General features: G+C 36.6%; 1 protein-coding gene across 1 annotated transcript in view; it reads left to right on the top strand.

The window, feature by feature from the left end:
* LOC139735481 (protein VAC14 homolog) overlaps positions 1-17,911 on the top strand; it is a 34,649-nt gene that overhangs the window by 5,240 nt on the left and 11,498 nt on the right. Inside the window, exons 2-7 of the mRNA XM_071646236.1 lie at positions 9,617-9,767; positions 10,363-10,530; positions 11,244-11,306; positions 12,853-12,960; positions 15,113-15,222; positions 16,125-16,231. Coding sequence (XP_071502337.1) covers positions 9,617-9,767; positions 10,363-10,530; positions 11,244-11,306; positions 12,853-12,960; positions 15,113-15,222; positions 16,125-16,231 — 707 coding nt within the window. The remainder of the gene's footprint in view (positions 1-9,616; positions 9,768-10,362; positions 10,531-11,243; positions 11,307-12,852; positions 12,961-15,112; positions 15,223-16,124; positions 16,232-17,911) is intronic.

Genomic DNA, 17,911 nt, shown 5'->3' with positions numbered 1-17,911 from the left:
CAAAGAACGTCAGTATTTGCGTTCATAGTATCCGTGTGTTGTAATTACGGGGCTTGAGAGGAGGTGTAATTTTGGACACTTCCCAAGGGATTGCTTTGAAATGTTCACCCTTTTGAAAATAAAGTTAAGGTAGAGCAATTTTTTCTTCTTTTAATTATATTGCATTTCTTGAAAACAATAGGGCACTTGCTGTACAACCGTTGGAAAATTGGAACATATTCGTGCTAAATGATAGTGCATGTTTCCTATATTGCCCTGGGGGTTGGATGATTTGAACACATCCCACTCTGTGGCCTTTGAGTGTGCACCCCTTTGACTATATGAATATTGTAAAGCAGTGTCTCTACCATTTAAAAATCATGAAAAGTAAAGTGTTTTTATTTACAACCCGTCAAAACGACTTTCTACGTGCATGTACAACTGAATTTGCTTTGGCATACAATGCATGTTTTGTTAACCTGTTTTGGGACCACGAAGGTCAAGGTATGGGTGATTTGGGCACTTCCCAAGGGTTTGCGTTTGAATGTCCAACTTTTTGACAATATAGATATTGTAAAGCAACGTCTCCTGTATTACCTGGATTGCATTTTACGACAATAAAAGAGTATGTGCTAGACAGGCGGAAGAACTTTTCAGAGGCATGTACCCATGGAACATTTTTTTCGCTGTTGTATATACTGCATGTTTTTCATTGCCTTTAGGATTTCACCTTTTCATCTTATAGATATTGTAGAACAATAATTCTTCTATAACTTCCACTGAAATTTAATGGAAATGAAACGAAAAAGACGTTATAGAGGGTTATAGAGGGTGTATTCACGTGTATATACTGTGTTTTGTACCGGGCTGTGAGGGTATAGGGATAAATTCGGGTACCTCCCTCCGAGTCGCTTTTACTCATGTGCACCACTTTTTAAAGATATACTTTCACGGAAATAGTCTTTGCTAGACGGCCAAACGACTTTAAAAAAAAAAAAAAATCTTGTACGCTTAGAACAACGGAAATCGCGTTGGTTGATGCATGTTTTGCAAATGGCCGTGGGGATATGATCGATAGGGGTAAGTTTGGTCACTACCCACCGAGTTTCCTTTGACTGTGCTATCTTCAATATCTCAAAACCCTGAAGGGTGCAAGAGCTGAATCATCCAGATTCGAATGAGCACCTCTCCAAATAGAGTTCATTAATTACAAAATTGGACAAGTTATAGATGTTGACAGTTGTTTCTATTATTTGATTCTACGTAATTAATGGATAAGCTATCATTATCTTTCTGATAACAAACTATTATTCGCTTAAAATTATTCATGCTAGGTTTCTAATGCTGAAAAGTTTGTTTTTGGTGAAGAGAAACTGAAATGTCACATTTGAACACTCTTGATATGCTCATATCGGGCACTTTGGTGCATTTGAATATTCCGTTGGCTCGGTATAGTCTGGGTGCCAAAGCCACTTTTTGGGCCTAACCTTGTTTTACCGTCCACCCAACGTTGTTTGATGGTTTAACCCTATTTCGAAGGTGCTGAATCCGAATCTGGATGATGCAACTCTTGCATCCTTGAGGGTTTTGAGATATTCAAGATGGCCGCCAAAATGGCCGCCAAAACCGGAAATTCTCACGTATTTCATTCTCAATGGTGAGAAATTGAAAACACTTGACGGTTTTACCCTATTTCGAGGGTGCTGAATCCGAATCTGGATGATGCAACTCTTGCATCCTTGAGGATTTTGAGATATTCAAGATGGCCGCCAAAATGGCCACCAAAACCGGAAATTCCCATGTATTTCCTTTTAAATGGTGAGAAATTGAAAACAATTGATGGTTTTACCCTATTTCGATGGTGCTGAATCCGAATCTGGCTGATGCAACTCTTGCATCCTTGAGGGTTTTGAGATATTCAAGATGGCCGCCAAAGTGACCGCCGAAATAACAGCCAATTAAAACAAGAAATTTCGATGTATTTCCTTCTATATGGTGAGAAATTGAAAACAATTGATGGTTTTACCCTGTTTGGAGGGTGCTGAATTCGAATCTGGATGATGCAACTCCTGCATCCTCGAGGATATTGAGATATTCAAGATGGCCGCCAAAATGGCCGCCAAAACCGGAAATTCTCACGTATTTCATTCTCAATGGTGAGAAATTGGAAACACCAACCACCTTGATGGTTTTACCCTATTTCGAGGGTGCTGAATCCGAGTCTGGATGGGTAAGCACTATTTGGGCACCCGTCCCGCTTCATCATGAATATTCATCAGGCAGTAAGATACTGTACTATAGTAAATGGCAGAACGCTGGATACGTGCAAAACGTATGGCCGGGAAATGTAAAAATCTCGAAAAATTGCATCAACGGGGAATGTTAAAACGTCTCTCCGGGAGATGGAAAAATGTTCAGTTTTGCCGAGAAATGTAAAAACGCTGCCGGGAAATGAAAAAAATATGTATTTCAACGGTATTACGGATACATGTAGATGATGAATATTCATGATGAAGCGGGACGGGTGCCCAGATAGTGCTTACCGTCTGGATGATGCAACTCTTGCGTCCTTGAGGATTTTGAGATATTCAAGATGGCCGCCAAAATGGCCACCCAAACCGGAAATTCCCATGTATTTCCTTTTAAATGGTGAGAAATTGAAAACAAGTGATGGTTTCACCCTATTTCGATGGTGCTGAATCCGAATCTGGATGATGCAACTCTTGCATCCTTGAGGGTTTTGAGATATTCAAGATGGCCGCCAAAGTGGCCGCCGAAATAACCGCCAATTAAAACAGAAATTCCGATGTATTTCCTTCTAAATGTTGAGAAATTGAAAACAATTGATGGTTTTACCCTGTTTGGAGGGTGCTGAATTCGAATCTGGATGATACAACTCCTGCATCCTTGAGGATTTTGAGATATTCAAGATGGCCGCCAAAATGGCCGCCAAAACCGGAAATTCTCACGCATTTCATTCTCAATGGTTCTAAATTGAGAACAATATGGTTCTATCCTATTCCGATTCCAAAATGGCCGCCCAAACCGGAAATTTCCACGTATTTCAATTTTAATGTTTCGCAATTGAGAACAATTTTATTGATGATTCTACCCTATTTTGATCACTGTGCTGAATGCGAATCTGGACGAAACCACCCTTGCATCATTGAGAGTTTGAAAATATTCAAGATAGCCGCCAAAATGCTCGCCAGAATAGTGAGAAATTGATAATTGATGGTTTTACCCTATTTCAGGTTTTCATCAATGGCAAAATCTAAACCCAACCATACTCTGCTGATAAACGAATGCATATTGTACATCCCAGTTTGAACTTGCTGTACAGTGAAACCAATTTTACCGGATATCTTGGAGTTTGTAAGATACAGCTGTGCCAGGAATGAATCCTGCAAGACTACAGATGAGGTTGAATATTTGAAAGATTATACTGTTTCATCTACATATCATGGATATGTTTTGAACACTAACAATCAGTGGACAAGACATACCCATCTCGATCATATTGTGATAGTGATGTAGAGAAGTTTACTGAGATTCCCAATATTACCTGTTTTAATCCATGAACAGTTTTAATCGTTTCATCCATGAACACTCACTGGTGGTCTTGATGACATTGTCGAAGACAAGAGTTGGACATTTTTATAGTTCTGCTTCAAATTTTTCTTCAATATGATGTAATATTATATATATATGGGGCGACAAACCTCGTAACTACAAAATGTCACATGTTCAGGAGAGAAAAACAAAAACAAAAACAAAAAGTAAACAAACATGGTAGCCAAAGCACTATAACAAATGAGAGAACCTTTCCTTTGACATGCCATGGTAGCTTCATTTTTGGGGTAAGACAGCAAAGGTTTGGACAGGACATCATTAACTGATTATCTGTTTATTCAAAAATGTCATTTTCACTAAAAATTTCAGATACAGGGTCTTGTCGCCCAAGCGACGATATCATATATACACACGAGGGGATGGAAAAATCACAGGTAACGCGCAGTAAAACAAACAAACAAACAAACAACAACATGTAAGGTAATAGTTGATAGTCCAGTACTTACGAATTTCATAATCACGCAGAGTGCTTTTGAAATTACCTTTATATTGATATCTACTATAGTGGTCATGGATGCAACCATTTCTAGTGACGTAATCAGAATATGCCACAAGTTTCATAAGAGTACGCGGCGAGACTCATACGAATACAAGACAAATTTGAACACCAAATACCAGCAGGCCATAATTTAATATTACTCTTATAACCAAAAAGGATCAACTTCACATCAGTCTGTGGAGCCCTTATTGGCTACCACAGGCATTACTTTATAACAATTGTGCATAAAGAAATTTTCAGTCTTATCTTTGTGTTTGTACGTTTCAGTATGATGTCAATATCATTTTTCTTTCCATTACGTGTTAAAGTTCCGTTTGAGACATATCGGAATATCTCAGTATATTACAATACCATTGTGACAGCCATTTTGGATGCCATTAATTATTGGCTGATTTGACAAATTTGCTCAACCGAGTTGAATTCAAGAATACGGATTATTGCTTTTAATCACTCGTTTCACGTGATAGCGCAATATTCCACAATTTATAAGAAAATATCAAGGAATTTCCGTTTATACAGGACATTTGCAAATATCTCAAAACATTCAGCACCCTCGAAATGGGGAGGGATCATCAATTCATTTTCAAATTTTCACCATTAAGTAAAAAATATTAACATTGGAATTTCAATTTCTGCCAATTATTTTGGCGGTCATCTTGGACATCTCAAAACCCTAAGGAACGCAAAAGTGGCAACAACAAAATGTCGAGGGTGCTGAATAGGGTCTCAAAAATTTCAATATTGACAGTTATTTTGGCGGTCATCTTGGAATTCTCAAAAAAAAACCAAAACACAAGAGTTGCATCAACCAGGTTCGGATTCAGCACCCTCAAAATAGGGTAAAACCACCAATTGTTTTCAATTTTACACCATTTAGACCGAATTAGGGGGCGTACATGGGAATTTCCGTTTTTGACGGCCATTTGGGGGCCATTTTGGCGGCCATCTTTATCATCTCAAAACCATTAAGGATGCAAGAGCTGGATCCCGCAGCTTCAAATTCAGCAAACTCAAAATAGGGTAAAACCATCAGTTTGTTTTCAATTTTACACCATTTAGAAGGAAAAAGGGGGTCTCTACTCTACATGTGAGTTTCCATTTTTGGCGGTCATTTTGTTGGCCATCTTTATTATCTCAAAACCCTTAAGGATACAAGAATTTTATGAAGATTATGATTCAGCACTCTCGAACTAGGGTAAAACCATCAATAGTTTTTCAATTTCTCACCATTTAGAAGGAAATACAGGGGAATTTCCGGTTTTGGCGGCCATTTTGGCGGCCATTTTGGCGGCCATCTTGAATATCTCAGAACCCTTAACGATGCAAGAGTTGCATCATCCTGATTTGGATTCAGCACCGTCGAAATAGCTTCGAACTATCAATTGTTTTCAATTGCTCACCACTAAGAAGGAAATACATAGGAATTTCCGGTTTGGGCGGCCATTTTGGCGGCCAATTTGGCGACCATGTTGAATATCTCAAAATCCTCAATGATGCAAGAGTCGCATCAGCCAGATTCGGATTCAGCATCCTCGAAATAGCTTAGAACCATAAATTGTTCTGAACTTCTCACCATTTAGAAGGAAATACATTGGAATTTCCGGGTAATTTGGCTGCCATTTTGGCGGCCATCTTGAATATCTCAATATCCTCAAGGATGCAAGAGTCGCATCAGCCAGATTCGGATTCAGCACCCTCGAAATAGCTTAGAACCATGAATTGTTTTCAATTTCTCACCATTTAGAAGGAAATATGTGGGAATTTCCGGTTTGGGCGGCCATTTTGGCGGCCATCTTGAATATCTCAAAACCCTCAAGGATGTAAGAGCTGCATCATGCAGATTCGGATTCAGCACCCCCAAAATAGGGTGAAACTTTCAAAAAACATTGGGTGGACTGTAAAACAAGGTTCAGCCTTTGGCACCCAGACTAGTACCCTTTGCATATTATGCAAATGAGGCCCAGATTATGTACATGGAATTGTTTGCATCGCACTAAGTGACACTGCAAACATATGTTTCAACACTTTCGGTGTTCCAATCTGAAACCTAGAAGCATAGTTTTCATGGTTTGCATCGCACTAACTTACATTGCAAACATATGTTTCAACACTTTGGGTGTTCCAATCTGAAACCTAGAAGCATAGTTTTCATGGAAACACTGTATTTTTATCATTATTGGAGCTAATTTGCATATTATGCAAATGAGGCCCAGAATATGTACATAGACATGTTTGCATCGCACTAACTGACATTGAAAACATAAGTTTCAACACTTTCGGTGTTTCAATCTGAAACCTAGAAGCATAGTTTTCATGGAAACACTGTATTTTTATCATTATGGGGAGCTAATTTGCATATTATGCAAATGGGGCCCAGTTCATGTCCTTGGAAATGTTTGCATCGCACTTGCTGACATTGTAAACATACGTTAAAACACTTTCGGTTTTCAAATCTGAAACCTAGAAGCATAGTTTTCATGGAAACACTGTATTTTTATCATTATGGGAGCTAATTTGCATATTATGCAAATTTAGCCACTTTACCCCATTGGATTTCTTGGGACTTTTAGTATGGTGTTTAGGAGCCCATAACAAGTTGCACTGCAGTGGAATTCGTACTGTTGCAATTAGTGGTGGGTGAAACCCTATTTTGACTGGACTAAAGAACTAGCAGAAAAAACATGTCACTCATTAATGCGCACACACATACTGGCTGATTACCATCACTTCCCACACCCTGCTTCCACAACTGCTACCTACATTGTAGTAGCCCTGCTACTCTGTCATTAAAGACCAAGATCTCTACCTTTTATGAGGCATTATCATGCATGGTTTAAATGGTTGATATGGATCCTAAAACCACATGATTAGTTGCGAGCAATCACATGACCAATCTTTCATTGAGCTGAACGACATGTCCAGAGGTTTTTTTTTGTTTTTTTGTTTTTTGTTTTTAAAACCAATGTCTTGTAATAAAAGACCGCTCAGCAATATCATTGCTCAAATATGTGATTGTGGCTTGCTGGTAATCTAGCTTAGTGACGTCACAATTGCTTACCATGGGTACTCTAGCATTACACATTTGAATAGTTCAATTAAAGCGCCTGCTCAATTTTATATTTACTGTAAACAGTTTTTAAGATTGTGTTCAGTATGTTTAGAACATTTTTCCAGACGTCTTAGCTTTTGAGCAAGTTCTACAGTGTACATGTACAATTGAGGTGGCTGGTATCTAACCGTGATCATGAAGACAAATAAGAATACCATTATAGTTTACAGAATCATTTTATAAAACAAATAGTGCACTGGTCTAAGTTTGTGATGTCACTAATAGTGGAGATTCATCTCACTCTCAGGTAACACTAAACCAGCATTCCTGTTTGACTTGTTTTGATGTCAATTATTAACTAAAATGGTGTTTGGTAGGAATTATGTATCTACCTTGAAAAGCTGATTTTAAGGCAAGATTTATGAAATTCCTCGATCTGTTAAACGTTGATCTTTCCTCAAAAATCTGATTTGTGATCACTTTTTGTTTGTTCTGTGATACAAATTTGCAAAATAATCACTGCCAATTGATTTCGTATTCCAAAAAGTTGGTCTGCACATTGAAATCAACACTAAAGTCTGGAACTCACACTGAATACATTATTGCATTTTTAAAAGAATTATTCTAGTTGAGTGCCAGCCTCTTGGATTAACCAAGAGCTTTGTCGCATAATTTGCAAGTTAATAGAGCTTGCTGCTTGCTGTATAGACCAACTGGGCTTTAAAACACTGTGCTTTATGTTCAGCCGTATCTGAGGGGCTTCAGACATAAGAAAAGATGATTCAATGGGTTATGCAATAAGTCAAGTGCATTGTTAGACATACCAAACCCCCAATTGTGGCTGAAATAGGTATATAACATAAAAGACAGGACTCACTCACACCGAATCTGTCTGTACTGAACATGCCATGTGATACTTGTTACCATTAAGAGACATGTCTGTCATTGGGAAGACTCAAGTGGTGGGGAACACACTCTCACTTTCGAAAATAAGTTTGTTTTGAAGCATCGCAGTAAATAACATCAACTATGGCCTCACCAACACTCATGCAGCATTCACAATTGTCATGACGTATGCAGAACAGGTTTCTATTAGATGACTCTGTACATACACTCCAGATGCTTCAAATTTGTTTAAGTGGCAGCCATTCTCAGAGTAGGCTGAGTATTCTACAACCAATGACAGAGGATTAAATTCATGCAGAGTCGGGTGACATCCAGGATGGCTTTAATGTGAAGTGGTGTCACATTTACACTCACTTTATTTCTTGCTTCAGAAATGCAAGATCAGAGTTTGCTTTTAGATGTATTCTAAGTGCTTCTTGTCGTGGCCATGCCCAAGGTGTCCTATTTCTAATGAGGGTGCCTCTAAATGTCACTCAAGTGTACATCATAGAGCTGCAAAAATATGTGATTTTGATATTGAAATTAGCATGTGTGAATATCATAACTTTTGCTCTGAATTTTGTAGTGACCTGGGAAATATGCATACTGTCCTATTTTTAGACTGCCACATCTAATGAGTGGTAATCTCTTTACTGTCATTGAAACCTTTGAACTCTCATTTTGTGTTTACAGTTATCTGAAACACCATGTCACGAATGCTCAGCAATATCTCAGCAAGGCAAGATAGGCAGTGACATTAGGCTATTCCCAGCATGTAGTTTACTGAATATTCAGTTCTTTTTGTTAAAACATTTTAACATTTACATTTGTATTCACATTATGTGTTATCATAATTTAAGATTATCAAAATTCATATTCTCTTTTATAAACTAGTCTTACATTTTTGTATGTTTCTAATTTGGTGTCATTATCAAAGACATAATACCATATTGAAGGTTTGATTTTGTTTTATGTCCAGTGAATATATGTTATACATGTAAATGATTTGGCATAGTGATGTATAGCTAAAGGGTATCAACACAGCTATTTGTGAAAGAAATTTCAATTTCCTCAAAAATCAACCACTGCATTTATGATATGATAGTGATTTTTTTTTTTTTTTTTTGCTTATTTGTCAATTTGTAATGCAGTATATTCGTCTATCAGGAAATGTAATATCTCGTACATGTATGTCATGTGTTTCTAATGTACTAAGTGGCACAGTGGAATATGAGAGCATCGTGATCCCTTATGCTCACAAAAATGCAACATTCTACAAAAGTTTCTGAAGTTACTGTATATGCTAAATATTTTGCAAGGTTTTTATTTTCGCAAATTTTGCGAGTCGGGTGTCATTTGTGAAATAAAAGACATGCAAAAATATTGACTCTGATCCTGATATGAATGTGACGTACATGTATGTATTTCTCTGTTCAGTACGTGTAGGATTCCACGATCGCGAATTTAACCACTCGCGAACTCGTCAGGAAGTACCAATTAGTAAAAATTTAGACTTGCTAAATGTGTGGTGTATATACAGTATTTGTGCTCTCTGTTCTTTTGATTATCAGATTGGTGCGGGAATTGGCAGCCAATGGAGGCAAGGACCAAATCAAGAAGTTGATAGAGGTCCTAGGAAATGAGTTTGCTCTGGCAGCAAACACGAACATGAAGCGAGGAGGATTGATCGGACTGGCTGCCACGGCAACAGGTCTTGGAAGGGTGAGATTCAGCCATAGTACTCTGCAATATCTACCATCTTTTTTTCAATTCAATTCAGTTTTTTGACAGAATTTTTGGTATACAAAGTGATGATTGAAATTAGACATGGTTATTACATTGCGTGGGTAATGTTCATGACTTCTAAAACCTGTGAAAATGTCTTCACAGTTTTATCTGCACATTTTGAATGGGTTGATAATTGCAGAGCTTGTGAATTCATGAACAGGCAAATGTGTTCTTGAGCCTCTCAGCACTAAAATATTGGATTTTACAGTAGAAAGAAAAAGAAAGTGCACAAAAATAATGAGGAAACAAGAAATAGAAAGGAGAAAAAAAAAGAATCATGATTCATTTATAGTGATTGAGGATTGAAGTATCCATTATTGATAAAAGAGAGTATGGAAGAATATGAGGCAGAACTGACCATGCTAGAAGAATGCATTTCATTCAAGTCTCATGTGGGACTCTTTTTCAGCATTATCAGAACAGATTGTCAAGAATTTGAGTGTGTAATTTTTATAAATAGACAATGACCCCAATTTTAACATTCTCCTGTGTTTTTTTTTTTCTTTTTCTGTCTCCTGTGGACCTCAAGGAGTCAGCAGGATATGTGTCAGACCTGATCAGACCTGTGATTCCCTGCTTCAAGGACCCTGACAGCAGGACTCGCTACTTTGCTTGCGAAGCTCTTTACAACATCGTCAAGGTTACGCGGAATGCCATCCTCAAACATTTCAACACCATCTTTAATGTGCTCTTTGTAGTAAGTTTGAATAGTCTCCTCAGACATTTGATTATTGTAGAAATCTTTGATTCATTTGATTGCTACTTTGCATTCATGACCATCAAAGATTTGTTGCACTATGAATAGTCATTACCATAAATTCTATTATTAATCAATTAATTGCTCCATTGTTGATTTCAATATGTATGTACTCATACCTTTGTAACTTTGTACCTAAATAGTGTATTTTGTGCTTGACATTAAGAGTGAAATAGAATTTGTAACAGTTTGATAGTAAGATATGAAAGAATGATCTCGATTCAATATCATTATGAATCAGTGGAGATTTTGTTGACAAAATCTGTAATTTTATGTGGCTGACTGCTGGATCTTGGAACCCAACAAGATATTTTGCTGTGAACTACAGCTGTACTGAATTGTTTGTCATGCTTTCCCTTTGCAGTTTTCACTTGGGAACTAGAATCTTTATCATTTAAAAGTATTTGAAGATGAATAACTTTCTCAGTTAGAATTAAGTGATAGGTGATCAGAAGTCATTCTCTTTTTTTTATTCTCTCAATATTTCACTTCTGTGTCTGATGATCAAGAGGATTGAAGTTCACATTCACTCTTATGTTATTACCATATGTAAAGGACTATAGGTTGTGACATTAAGCCTTCATCTTGTCTTCATGTGGTTCCTCCTTGTTTCAATGACGATTTCTAATTATCCATTCGACTTGATTTGACAGCTTTCTGCAGACCCTGACCTCAACGTGAAGAATGGTTCGGAGCTGCTTGACAGGCTAATGAAGGTGGGGAAGTTATGTCCACAATACATGTCTGTAGCTGATTCTCCATTCACATAGAAAAGATCGCAACTTTAGTGAATTGGTCAAGAGTCAAGTGTTTGTGTAATGCTATAGGAAGTATTTGATTTCCCTTCCTGCAAGTTCATGGATAGTACACCAGAAATGGTGAGGAAACACAAACAGACTGTGAAATCTTTTTAATTCCTAGTGCTAGTCACACAGAGACCATATCCTATAGCAGTGAAAATAAATAGCATGATATGATATTAGATAGCAGAGAATTAATGACCATTAAGTTATTGTCGTAGTTATATTAGTGGGAACACTGTGGTATAATGGATAAGACTCTTGATTTGCAGTGAGTGGTCCAAAGTTCAACTCCAGCCTAGTGCCTATTTCCTTGGACAAACTGTTTTTCCGCGTGTTCCTTTCCCCTTGTGCAACATACTAGAAATTTGGCAATGCTTGGTTATTAATGGTAAAGTAGCAGCAACAGTGAAGAGGCTACCCTCAATAGAGAAGACCTAAAATAATATTATTATCTTTATTATTATTATTATTATTATTATTACTGTTATTACTGTTATTATCATTATTATTATTGTTGTTGTTATTATTATTATTATTATTATTATCAGGGAATAATTTTCAGACTCATATTTGAGTAGCAATCTAAGCTGATGAACAATATTTTGAATGGTACCCTGTACTCTTCTATGGAATAAAACTGCTACACAAAGGTTAGTTTGTGTAGCAGTGTTATAAAAATGCATATCAAATTGCGATGCGATACCAGGAAAACTATTCCATTATTATTGTTATTATTATTATAATTATTATTATTATTAGTATTATCATTGAAATTAATATTGATTACTATTGATGATGCTATCACCATTTTATAATCATTATTGATATTGTTATTATTTTTCTCATAAATCTTTTTATTAATATTCCAAAACATTTCCTGAAAATATATATGCAACTATAACTTTTGTTGCTCACCTATATCATATGGAGCTGTTGGACAGGCAGGGAAGCTGTTGCATGTACAATGTACTGTAAAAGTGGATATTTTCGTGTGACTAATTTTTCGCGCTTGGCCGGGTCGGAAGAGTTTCGCGTGGTTTTAATTCTGCGGAATCAAGACATCACGCACAGGCACATATGGCAAGCAAAAATATTCGTGTGCTTTTATTTTCGCGCTAGTTTCTGGTTGCGCAAAATGCGCGAAAATTTGAACACCGCTAAAATTTCCACTTTTACAGTATATTGTTGGTTCATCTCATGGCAAGTGTGATGTAATGCATTTCAACTGCAGTTCCTGTACATGTGGTATGAATGTTCGGTACATTTCCTCATGTATGTCTTTGCAGGCTCGGTTTATTTGAGTGGGTTCTCTGATCCAAGGAAGAGTAATTTAAATGTGCACTTTAAGGAAGTTAACCTCATCATTTACATATTACATTATTGTTTTTAAAGTAGGCTTGTAAGAAGAATCATGCTGTTATGATTTTTTTTTTTTTTTTTTTTGTGGTTACACTCACAGGACATAGTGACGGAAAGTCCAAACTTTGATTTGAATGCCTTCATCACACTTCTCAGAGATCGGATTTACACCCAGAATTCCTTTGTGGGCCAGTTCATTCTCTCATGGGTAAGTTTGAAAGATTTGTGGTTGATGGATTACAAAATTTTGTAGACATGTGTTTCATTTACATGATAAGAAAAAATAAAAACACTTCCTCAAATGGACAATAATGGTGGTACAACATGACATGAGCAGTTTTGTACAAATTCACATAAAGTCTAAACATTTTGTAATTTTTGAAGTGATTGTATGACTTTCATGAAACGTTCACCGAGTATTTCGCTAGGCTCTCCGCACTTGTTGGATCCACATGCACTTGAGGAAACTATCCCTTTTAAGGCATAATTTACCAATTGCAGATGAAACAAAAACCCAACATTAGCGCTTCAAAATAGTTCTAAAATGTGAGTTAGGGATAGTAACAACCAATGTAAAAATTTGAACCAGTGTAATCAATGTTAAGTATTGTTTAGCATACAAAATGTTAACAATAGTTATGATAAAAAATGTTTTCAGACTAAGCCGTCTACAGTTATGGTTTAATGAGAAAAATATTGATATCTCCTTATATTTTAGTCTTTATTGCAAAAAATATATGGTAGAATGTTTTGTGATACAACTGACCTACACATATGCTTCAAAAGTGATATTTTGAACATTGTTTAAATCACTGCTCCCTAAGGTAAACAGGACCTTTACGCACAGGGCAGAACAGAAAGTGGCGAGCAAGTGATGTCTTGCAAGACAATACATCCATCACAAGGACTGTCACATCCCTTTCTTCCTGTTATGATTAGTATCCACTGTACAAATGAGTCATAAGGTGTCACACCAGATAATGGCAAGACAATTTGTATTGTAGAAACTTCTGTACTGGCTGGACAGTGATGTGGGTAACTTGCAGTACAGTTTTTTATGCCTCCGCCACGAAGTGGTGCCGGAGGCATTATGTTTTCGGGTTGTCCGTCCGTCCGTCCTTCCGTCCGTCCGTCCTTCCGTCTGTCCGTCCGTCCGTCCTTCCGTCCGTCCGTAATGAATTTTGTGGACAGGGTAACTATAAAAACCTTTTGAGGTATCCTAATGAAACTTGGCATGTATGTGTATTAGGGGGTGAAGTTGTGCCTATCAACTTTTTGGTGCACATGCTCAAGGTCAAAGGTCAAAAGGTTAAGGTCAAATACATAAAATTTCACTATTTCCACCATATCTATGCAATGCCTGAAGATATTTTCTTGAAACTTAGTGTATACATGTATTACCCAATTAAGATTCTCTGGTGAAAGTTTGGGTCATGAGGTCAAAGGTCAAAGGTCAAAAGGTCAAGTAAAAATATTAAAATTTCACCTTTATTCTCTGTACCTTGGAAATTGTTCAAGGTATCTTCATGGAACATAGTATATATACATGTACTGACTGGCAGTGATTATCTAGAACATTTAGGGTTCATGGGGTCAAAGGTCAGGGGTCAAAGGTCAAGGGAAACACTTCAAAATTTTACTATTTCCGTCATGTTTATGCAATGCTGGCAGGATTATTATATTTTTTACACTTGGTGTATGCATGCATAACCTAATAGAGATTCTTTGGAAAGTTTTTTTTTTCTTTTGTTTTTGCCTCAAAGGTCAAAAGGTCAAAGATCAAGTGAAAGTGCTGAACTAAGCTTTTCCTCCATATCTCGGAAGTGGCTCAAGTTATCTTGAAACATACTACATATTTATGCATGTTCTGCCTGACAGTGATTATTTTATGAATTTTAGGGTCAAAGGCCAGATGAAAATGGTAACAATTTACTATTCAATATAGAAATTGCACTTTTTCTCCGTACCTTGAAAATAACTCAGATGCATAAACATATGAATGGGTCAAAGTCAAGTCAAAGTCCTTAACTCCCAAATACATGCTCTCCTACAGTTGTATTCATCCAATTAAACCTAGGTCAAGGAAGGTGAACATTTAACACATTTGTGACAAACTTGTCGTTTTAATATTTTGCCACTTTTGTGAAAATGTAATCACACATTGTCCACATGTACTATCTGTACCTATTAGGAGAATCATGCATTATGGCGGAGGCATACCAGTCGCCATAGCGACATTTCTAGTTTTTATTTGTTTTGTAATGGGGATTATTGTATACATGTTTTTCTTTACTCTCCACAATTGGTCTTTGTGACGAAGCATTTAAAAGATGATGATGTCATGACATCTATTCTGCTAGGTCACCACACTAGATGCAGTGCCTGATATCAACATGCTAGTCTACTTGCCAGAAATCCTGGACGGATTATTCCACATTCTCAGCGACCAGAATAAGGAAGTTAGAAAAATGTAAGTGCTGATGGAACTCACCAATGTTTTAGTTGATTACATGTATTTCTTTTTCTTTCTTTCTGTTTTTGCTAGTACTGCCATGAAATAGTGCAGGAAATGTTGTGTTTGTGAGTTTCTGTCTATTTGTATACAAAACGTATGTCCTTTCACTTGTGATATGTATCAAAATGAGATTTAGTGTAAAAATGGATAACCATGCAAAGATATTCTGAGTTTTTTCTGGGGTCATGAGGTCAAAGGTGACATGTCACAGGGTTAAAGTCAAATACACAAATGTACATTTGATTTCAAGTGATAGAACAAGAAGTGTGGGATTAATTTCAGTCATATCCAGTGCAGTTAAGATAAAGGCAATAACCTTAGGTGATTCTAAGTTAAATCAGGTACAAACACCTATTCCAGATTATTTGTGCTTTTATTCTCAAATTGCATCATGAAACTCCTTTGACCTTGAAACAATGCTCAATCCTCACAGAGATTTTGAAAAATTGTACTTAACATTTGTTGGAAGACATCATGATGAATCAAATTTGTATTGTGTGACTGATTGCTAATCAAATTTAAACTCCTTCTGGGTATTTGATACTTATCTAAAATGAGTTTTAAATGGTAATAGTTGCAAAAGATATCTAAAAATTCTGTCTGTGTAATTTAAGTTGTCTTTGTCCTTTTGCCTCAAATTCTCATGGGAAACAATTTTATATTCGTAAAGCAAAGTTGAAGGCCAAGCATAGAACACAATCAGAGATATATGTATGCTGGCCATTTTTCAGTAATCAGTGTCAAATTTACTTCCATCAAATTATGATTACATAAAGTCATCAAATTAATACAGTCAATGTAACTGAGAGTGGTCGCTATATAGTGATTGTATGTATCTTGTTTCTGTGGCTCTGTAGGTGCGAATTCTGTCTGGATGAATTTTTGAAGGGCATCCGCAAGTCTCCGAGCAGCACAAATTTTGCCAGCATGGTGAACATCCTAACAGCACAGAGCCAGTCACATGGTATGCCCAGCCCTTGACTCTATTAAAGCATGTTTACTTCCTGTTGCCAAACTTTTTATTGCACATTACGATCTGGGTTTCAGAAGTGGAAGTACTTTGATGTTCTGCAAGTTTCATTATGTTAACAGTTCAAATGTACTCTTTATCATTTGTTTTGTCTCATGACAGCAAGAGGGACCTTAGAAAGAATCTCTAGGAGAACAAAAGCTTATTGTTTTGGTCTGTGCATTACCAAAAAAAAAAAAAAAAAAAGGTCTCAGGTATGTCACAGATACATGCGTAGTTTCCTGAGGAGACATGCTGTGTAAGTACCTTATCCAGTGCTACCAGATGAGAAGATTACTGTAGCCTAAGAAATTAATGTGTGTGAGCTATGTCTTTGATTATCAAGTAGTAGTAATCTTGCCCATGGTTGTGTTTCTTCTTTAGTCCTTTAAGATCCTCAATGACAGTACCCAAGTACGTCTGGTACATGTTTGTTCGTTTGTTGGTTTGTTTGTTTTTTGTGAGGGATTTGACATGACACCTTGAATGTAATTTTTCTGAAAGCAGATACGCAGTATCTCACCTGTTTCACTGTAATGATGATATCCCATATTATATACATGGAGATTTATTTATTTCCAATTTATTTTTTCTGGACAGACAAGTTCTACAGATTTTGTGTACTGAGTGAGGATAAATGAAATTCACCTGAATGTTTCTGCCAAGTTTCAGTATCATACGTACTGATAGAAATTAAGGCTAACAGTAGTTGAGGTCGCAAATGTAACAGCTGTAATAAAGCAGTTTTCAAAAAGAAAGTTGGACAAGAGCTAATATACACTCTTGACTGGTAGCCGTACGCAAGTAGAATCTCCTGTCGAAATCGAGATCTCCAAGTTTATTGGTCTATTAGGGACGATGATAGTTTGCATAAGAAGACTTGGCATCACCAGCACCAGGATACCTGGCTCCATTCTTTCAATTCCGAGACAATGATTGTTTGATTTTACGACCCTGCCTTCTCACATTGAAAGTCAATCGGCGGCAGCCAGTGTTTGGTGATGATGTTAATGATTTATTGTAAAGTGCTTTGAGCGCGTTTATGTGCCAGAGTGGCCTGATCAAATAGCTGTTGTTATCATTATCATTAGTAGTAGTTGTAGTATCGGTAGTAGAATTGTCATTATTATCATCATTGTTATGATGTTGATGATGATGATGAAGAGTATTAGTAGTAGTAGTAATAGTAGTAGTAGTAGTAGTAGTAGTAGTAGTAGTAGTAGTAGTAGTATCATTATCATCATCTTTATTAATGCTTTTCAACATAACATTCCACTGTTTTCCACTTCGGTAAGAACAATTAAGCATTGATTTTCTCATGTAGTAAATGATCAAAGAGTTTTAGGCCCCAGAAAAATGAACTACAATTGATATGATGCAGTACTGAACTCAACCTGTGAATTGAATGTTTTGTCATATTTATGAAATAAGATACCACAAAGCAATGCAGGAAATCTTTATCTGTAAGTCTTTCTTAATACTTTACAGTGATTGTTATTTCCTTCATACAAATTATTCAAATGTGCCAACATAATTTGTCTCCATGAAATGAGAGATTTCAAAATGCAGAGAAGAGTAGTTTAAGTGATATTAATACTGTTGGAAACATGAAGTATATACCATGTAATCTGAAAA

This window comes from Diadema antillarum, unplaced genomic scaffold (assembly GCF_040938485.1).
Source record: "Diadema antillarum isolate AM-2024a unplaced genomic scaffold, OU_Dant_1.0 seq00000581_RagTag, whole genome shotgun sequence".
Taxonomy (NCBI): domain Eukaryota; kingdom Metazoa; phylum Echinodermata; class Echinoidea; order Diadematoida; family Diadematidae; genus Diadema; species Diadema antillarum.
This window is presented reverse-complemented; position numbering and strand designations above follow the sequence as displayed.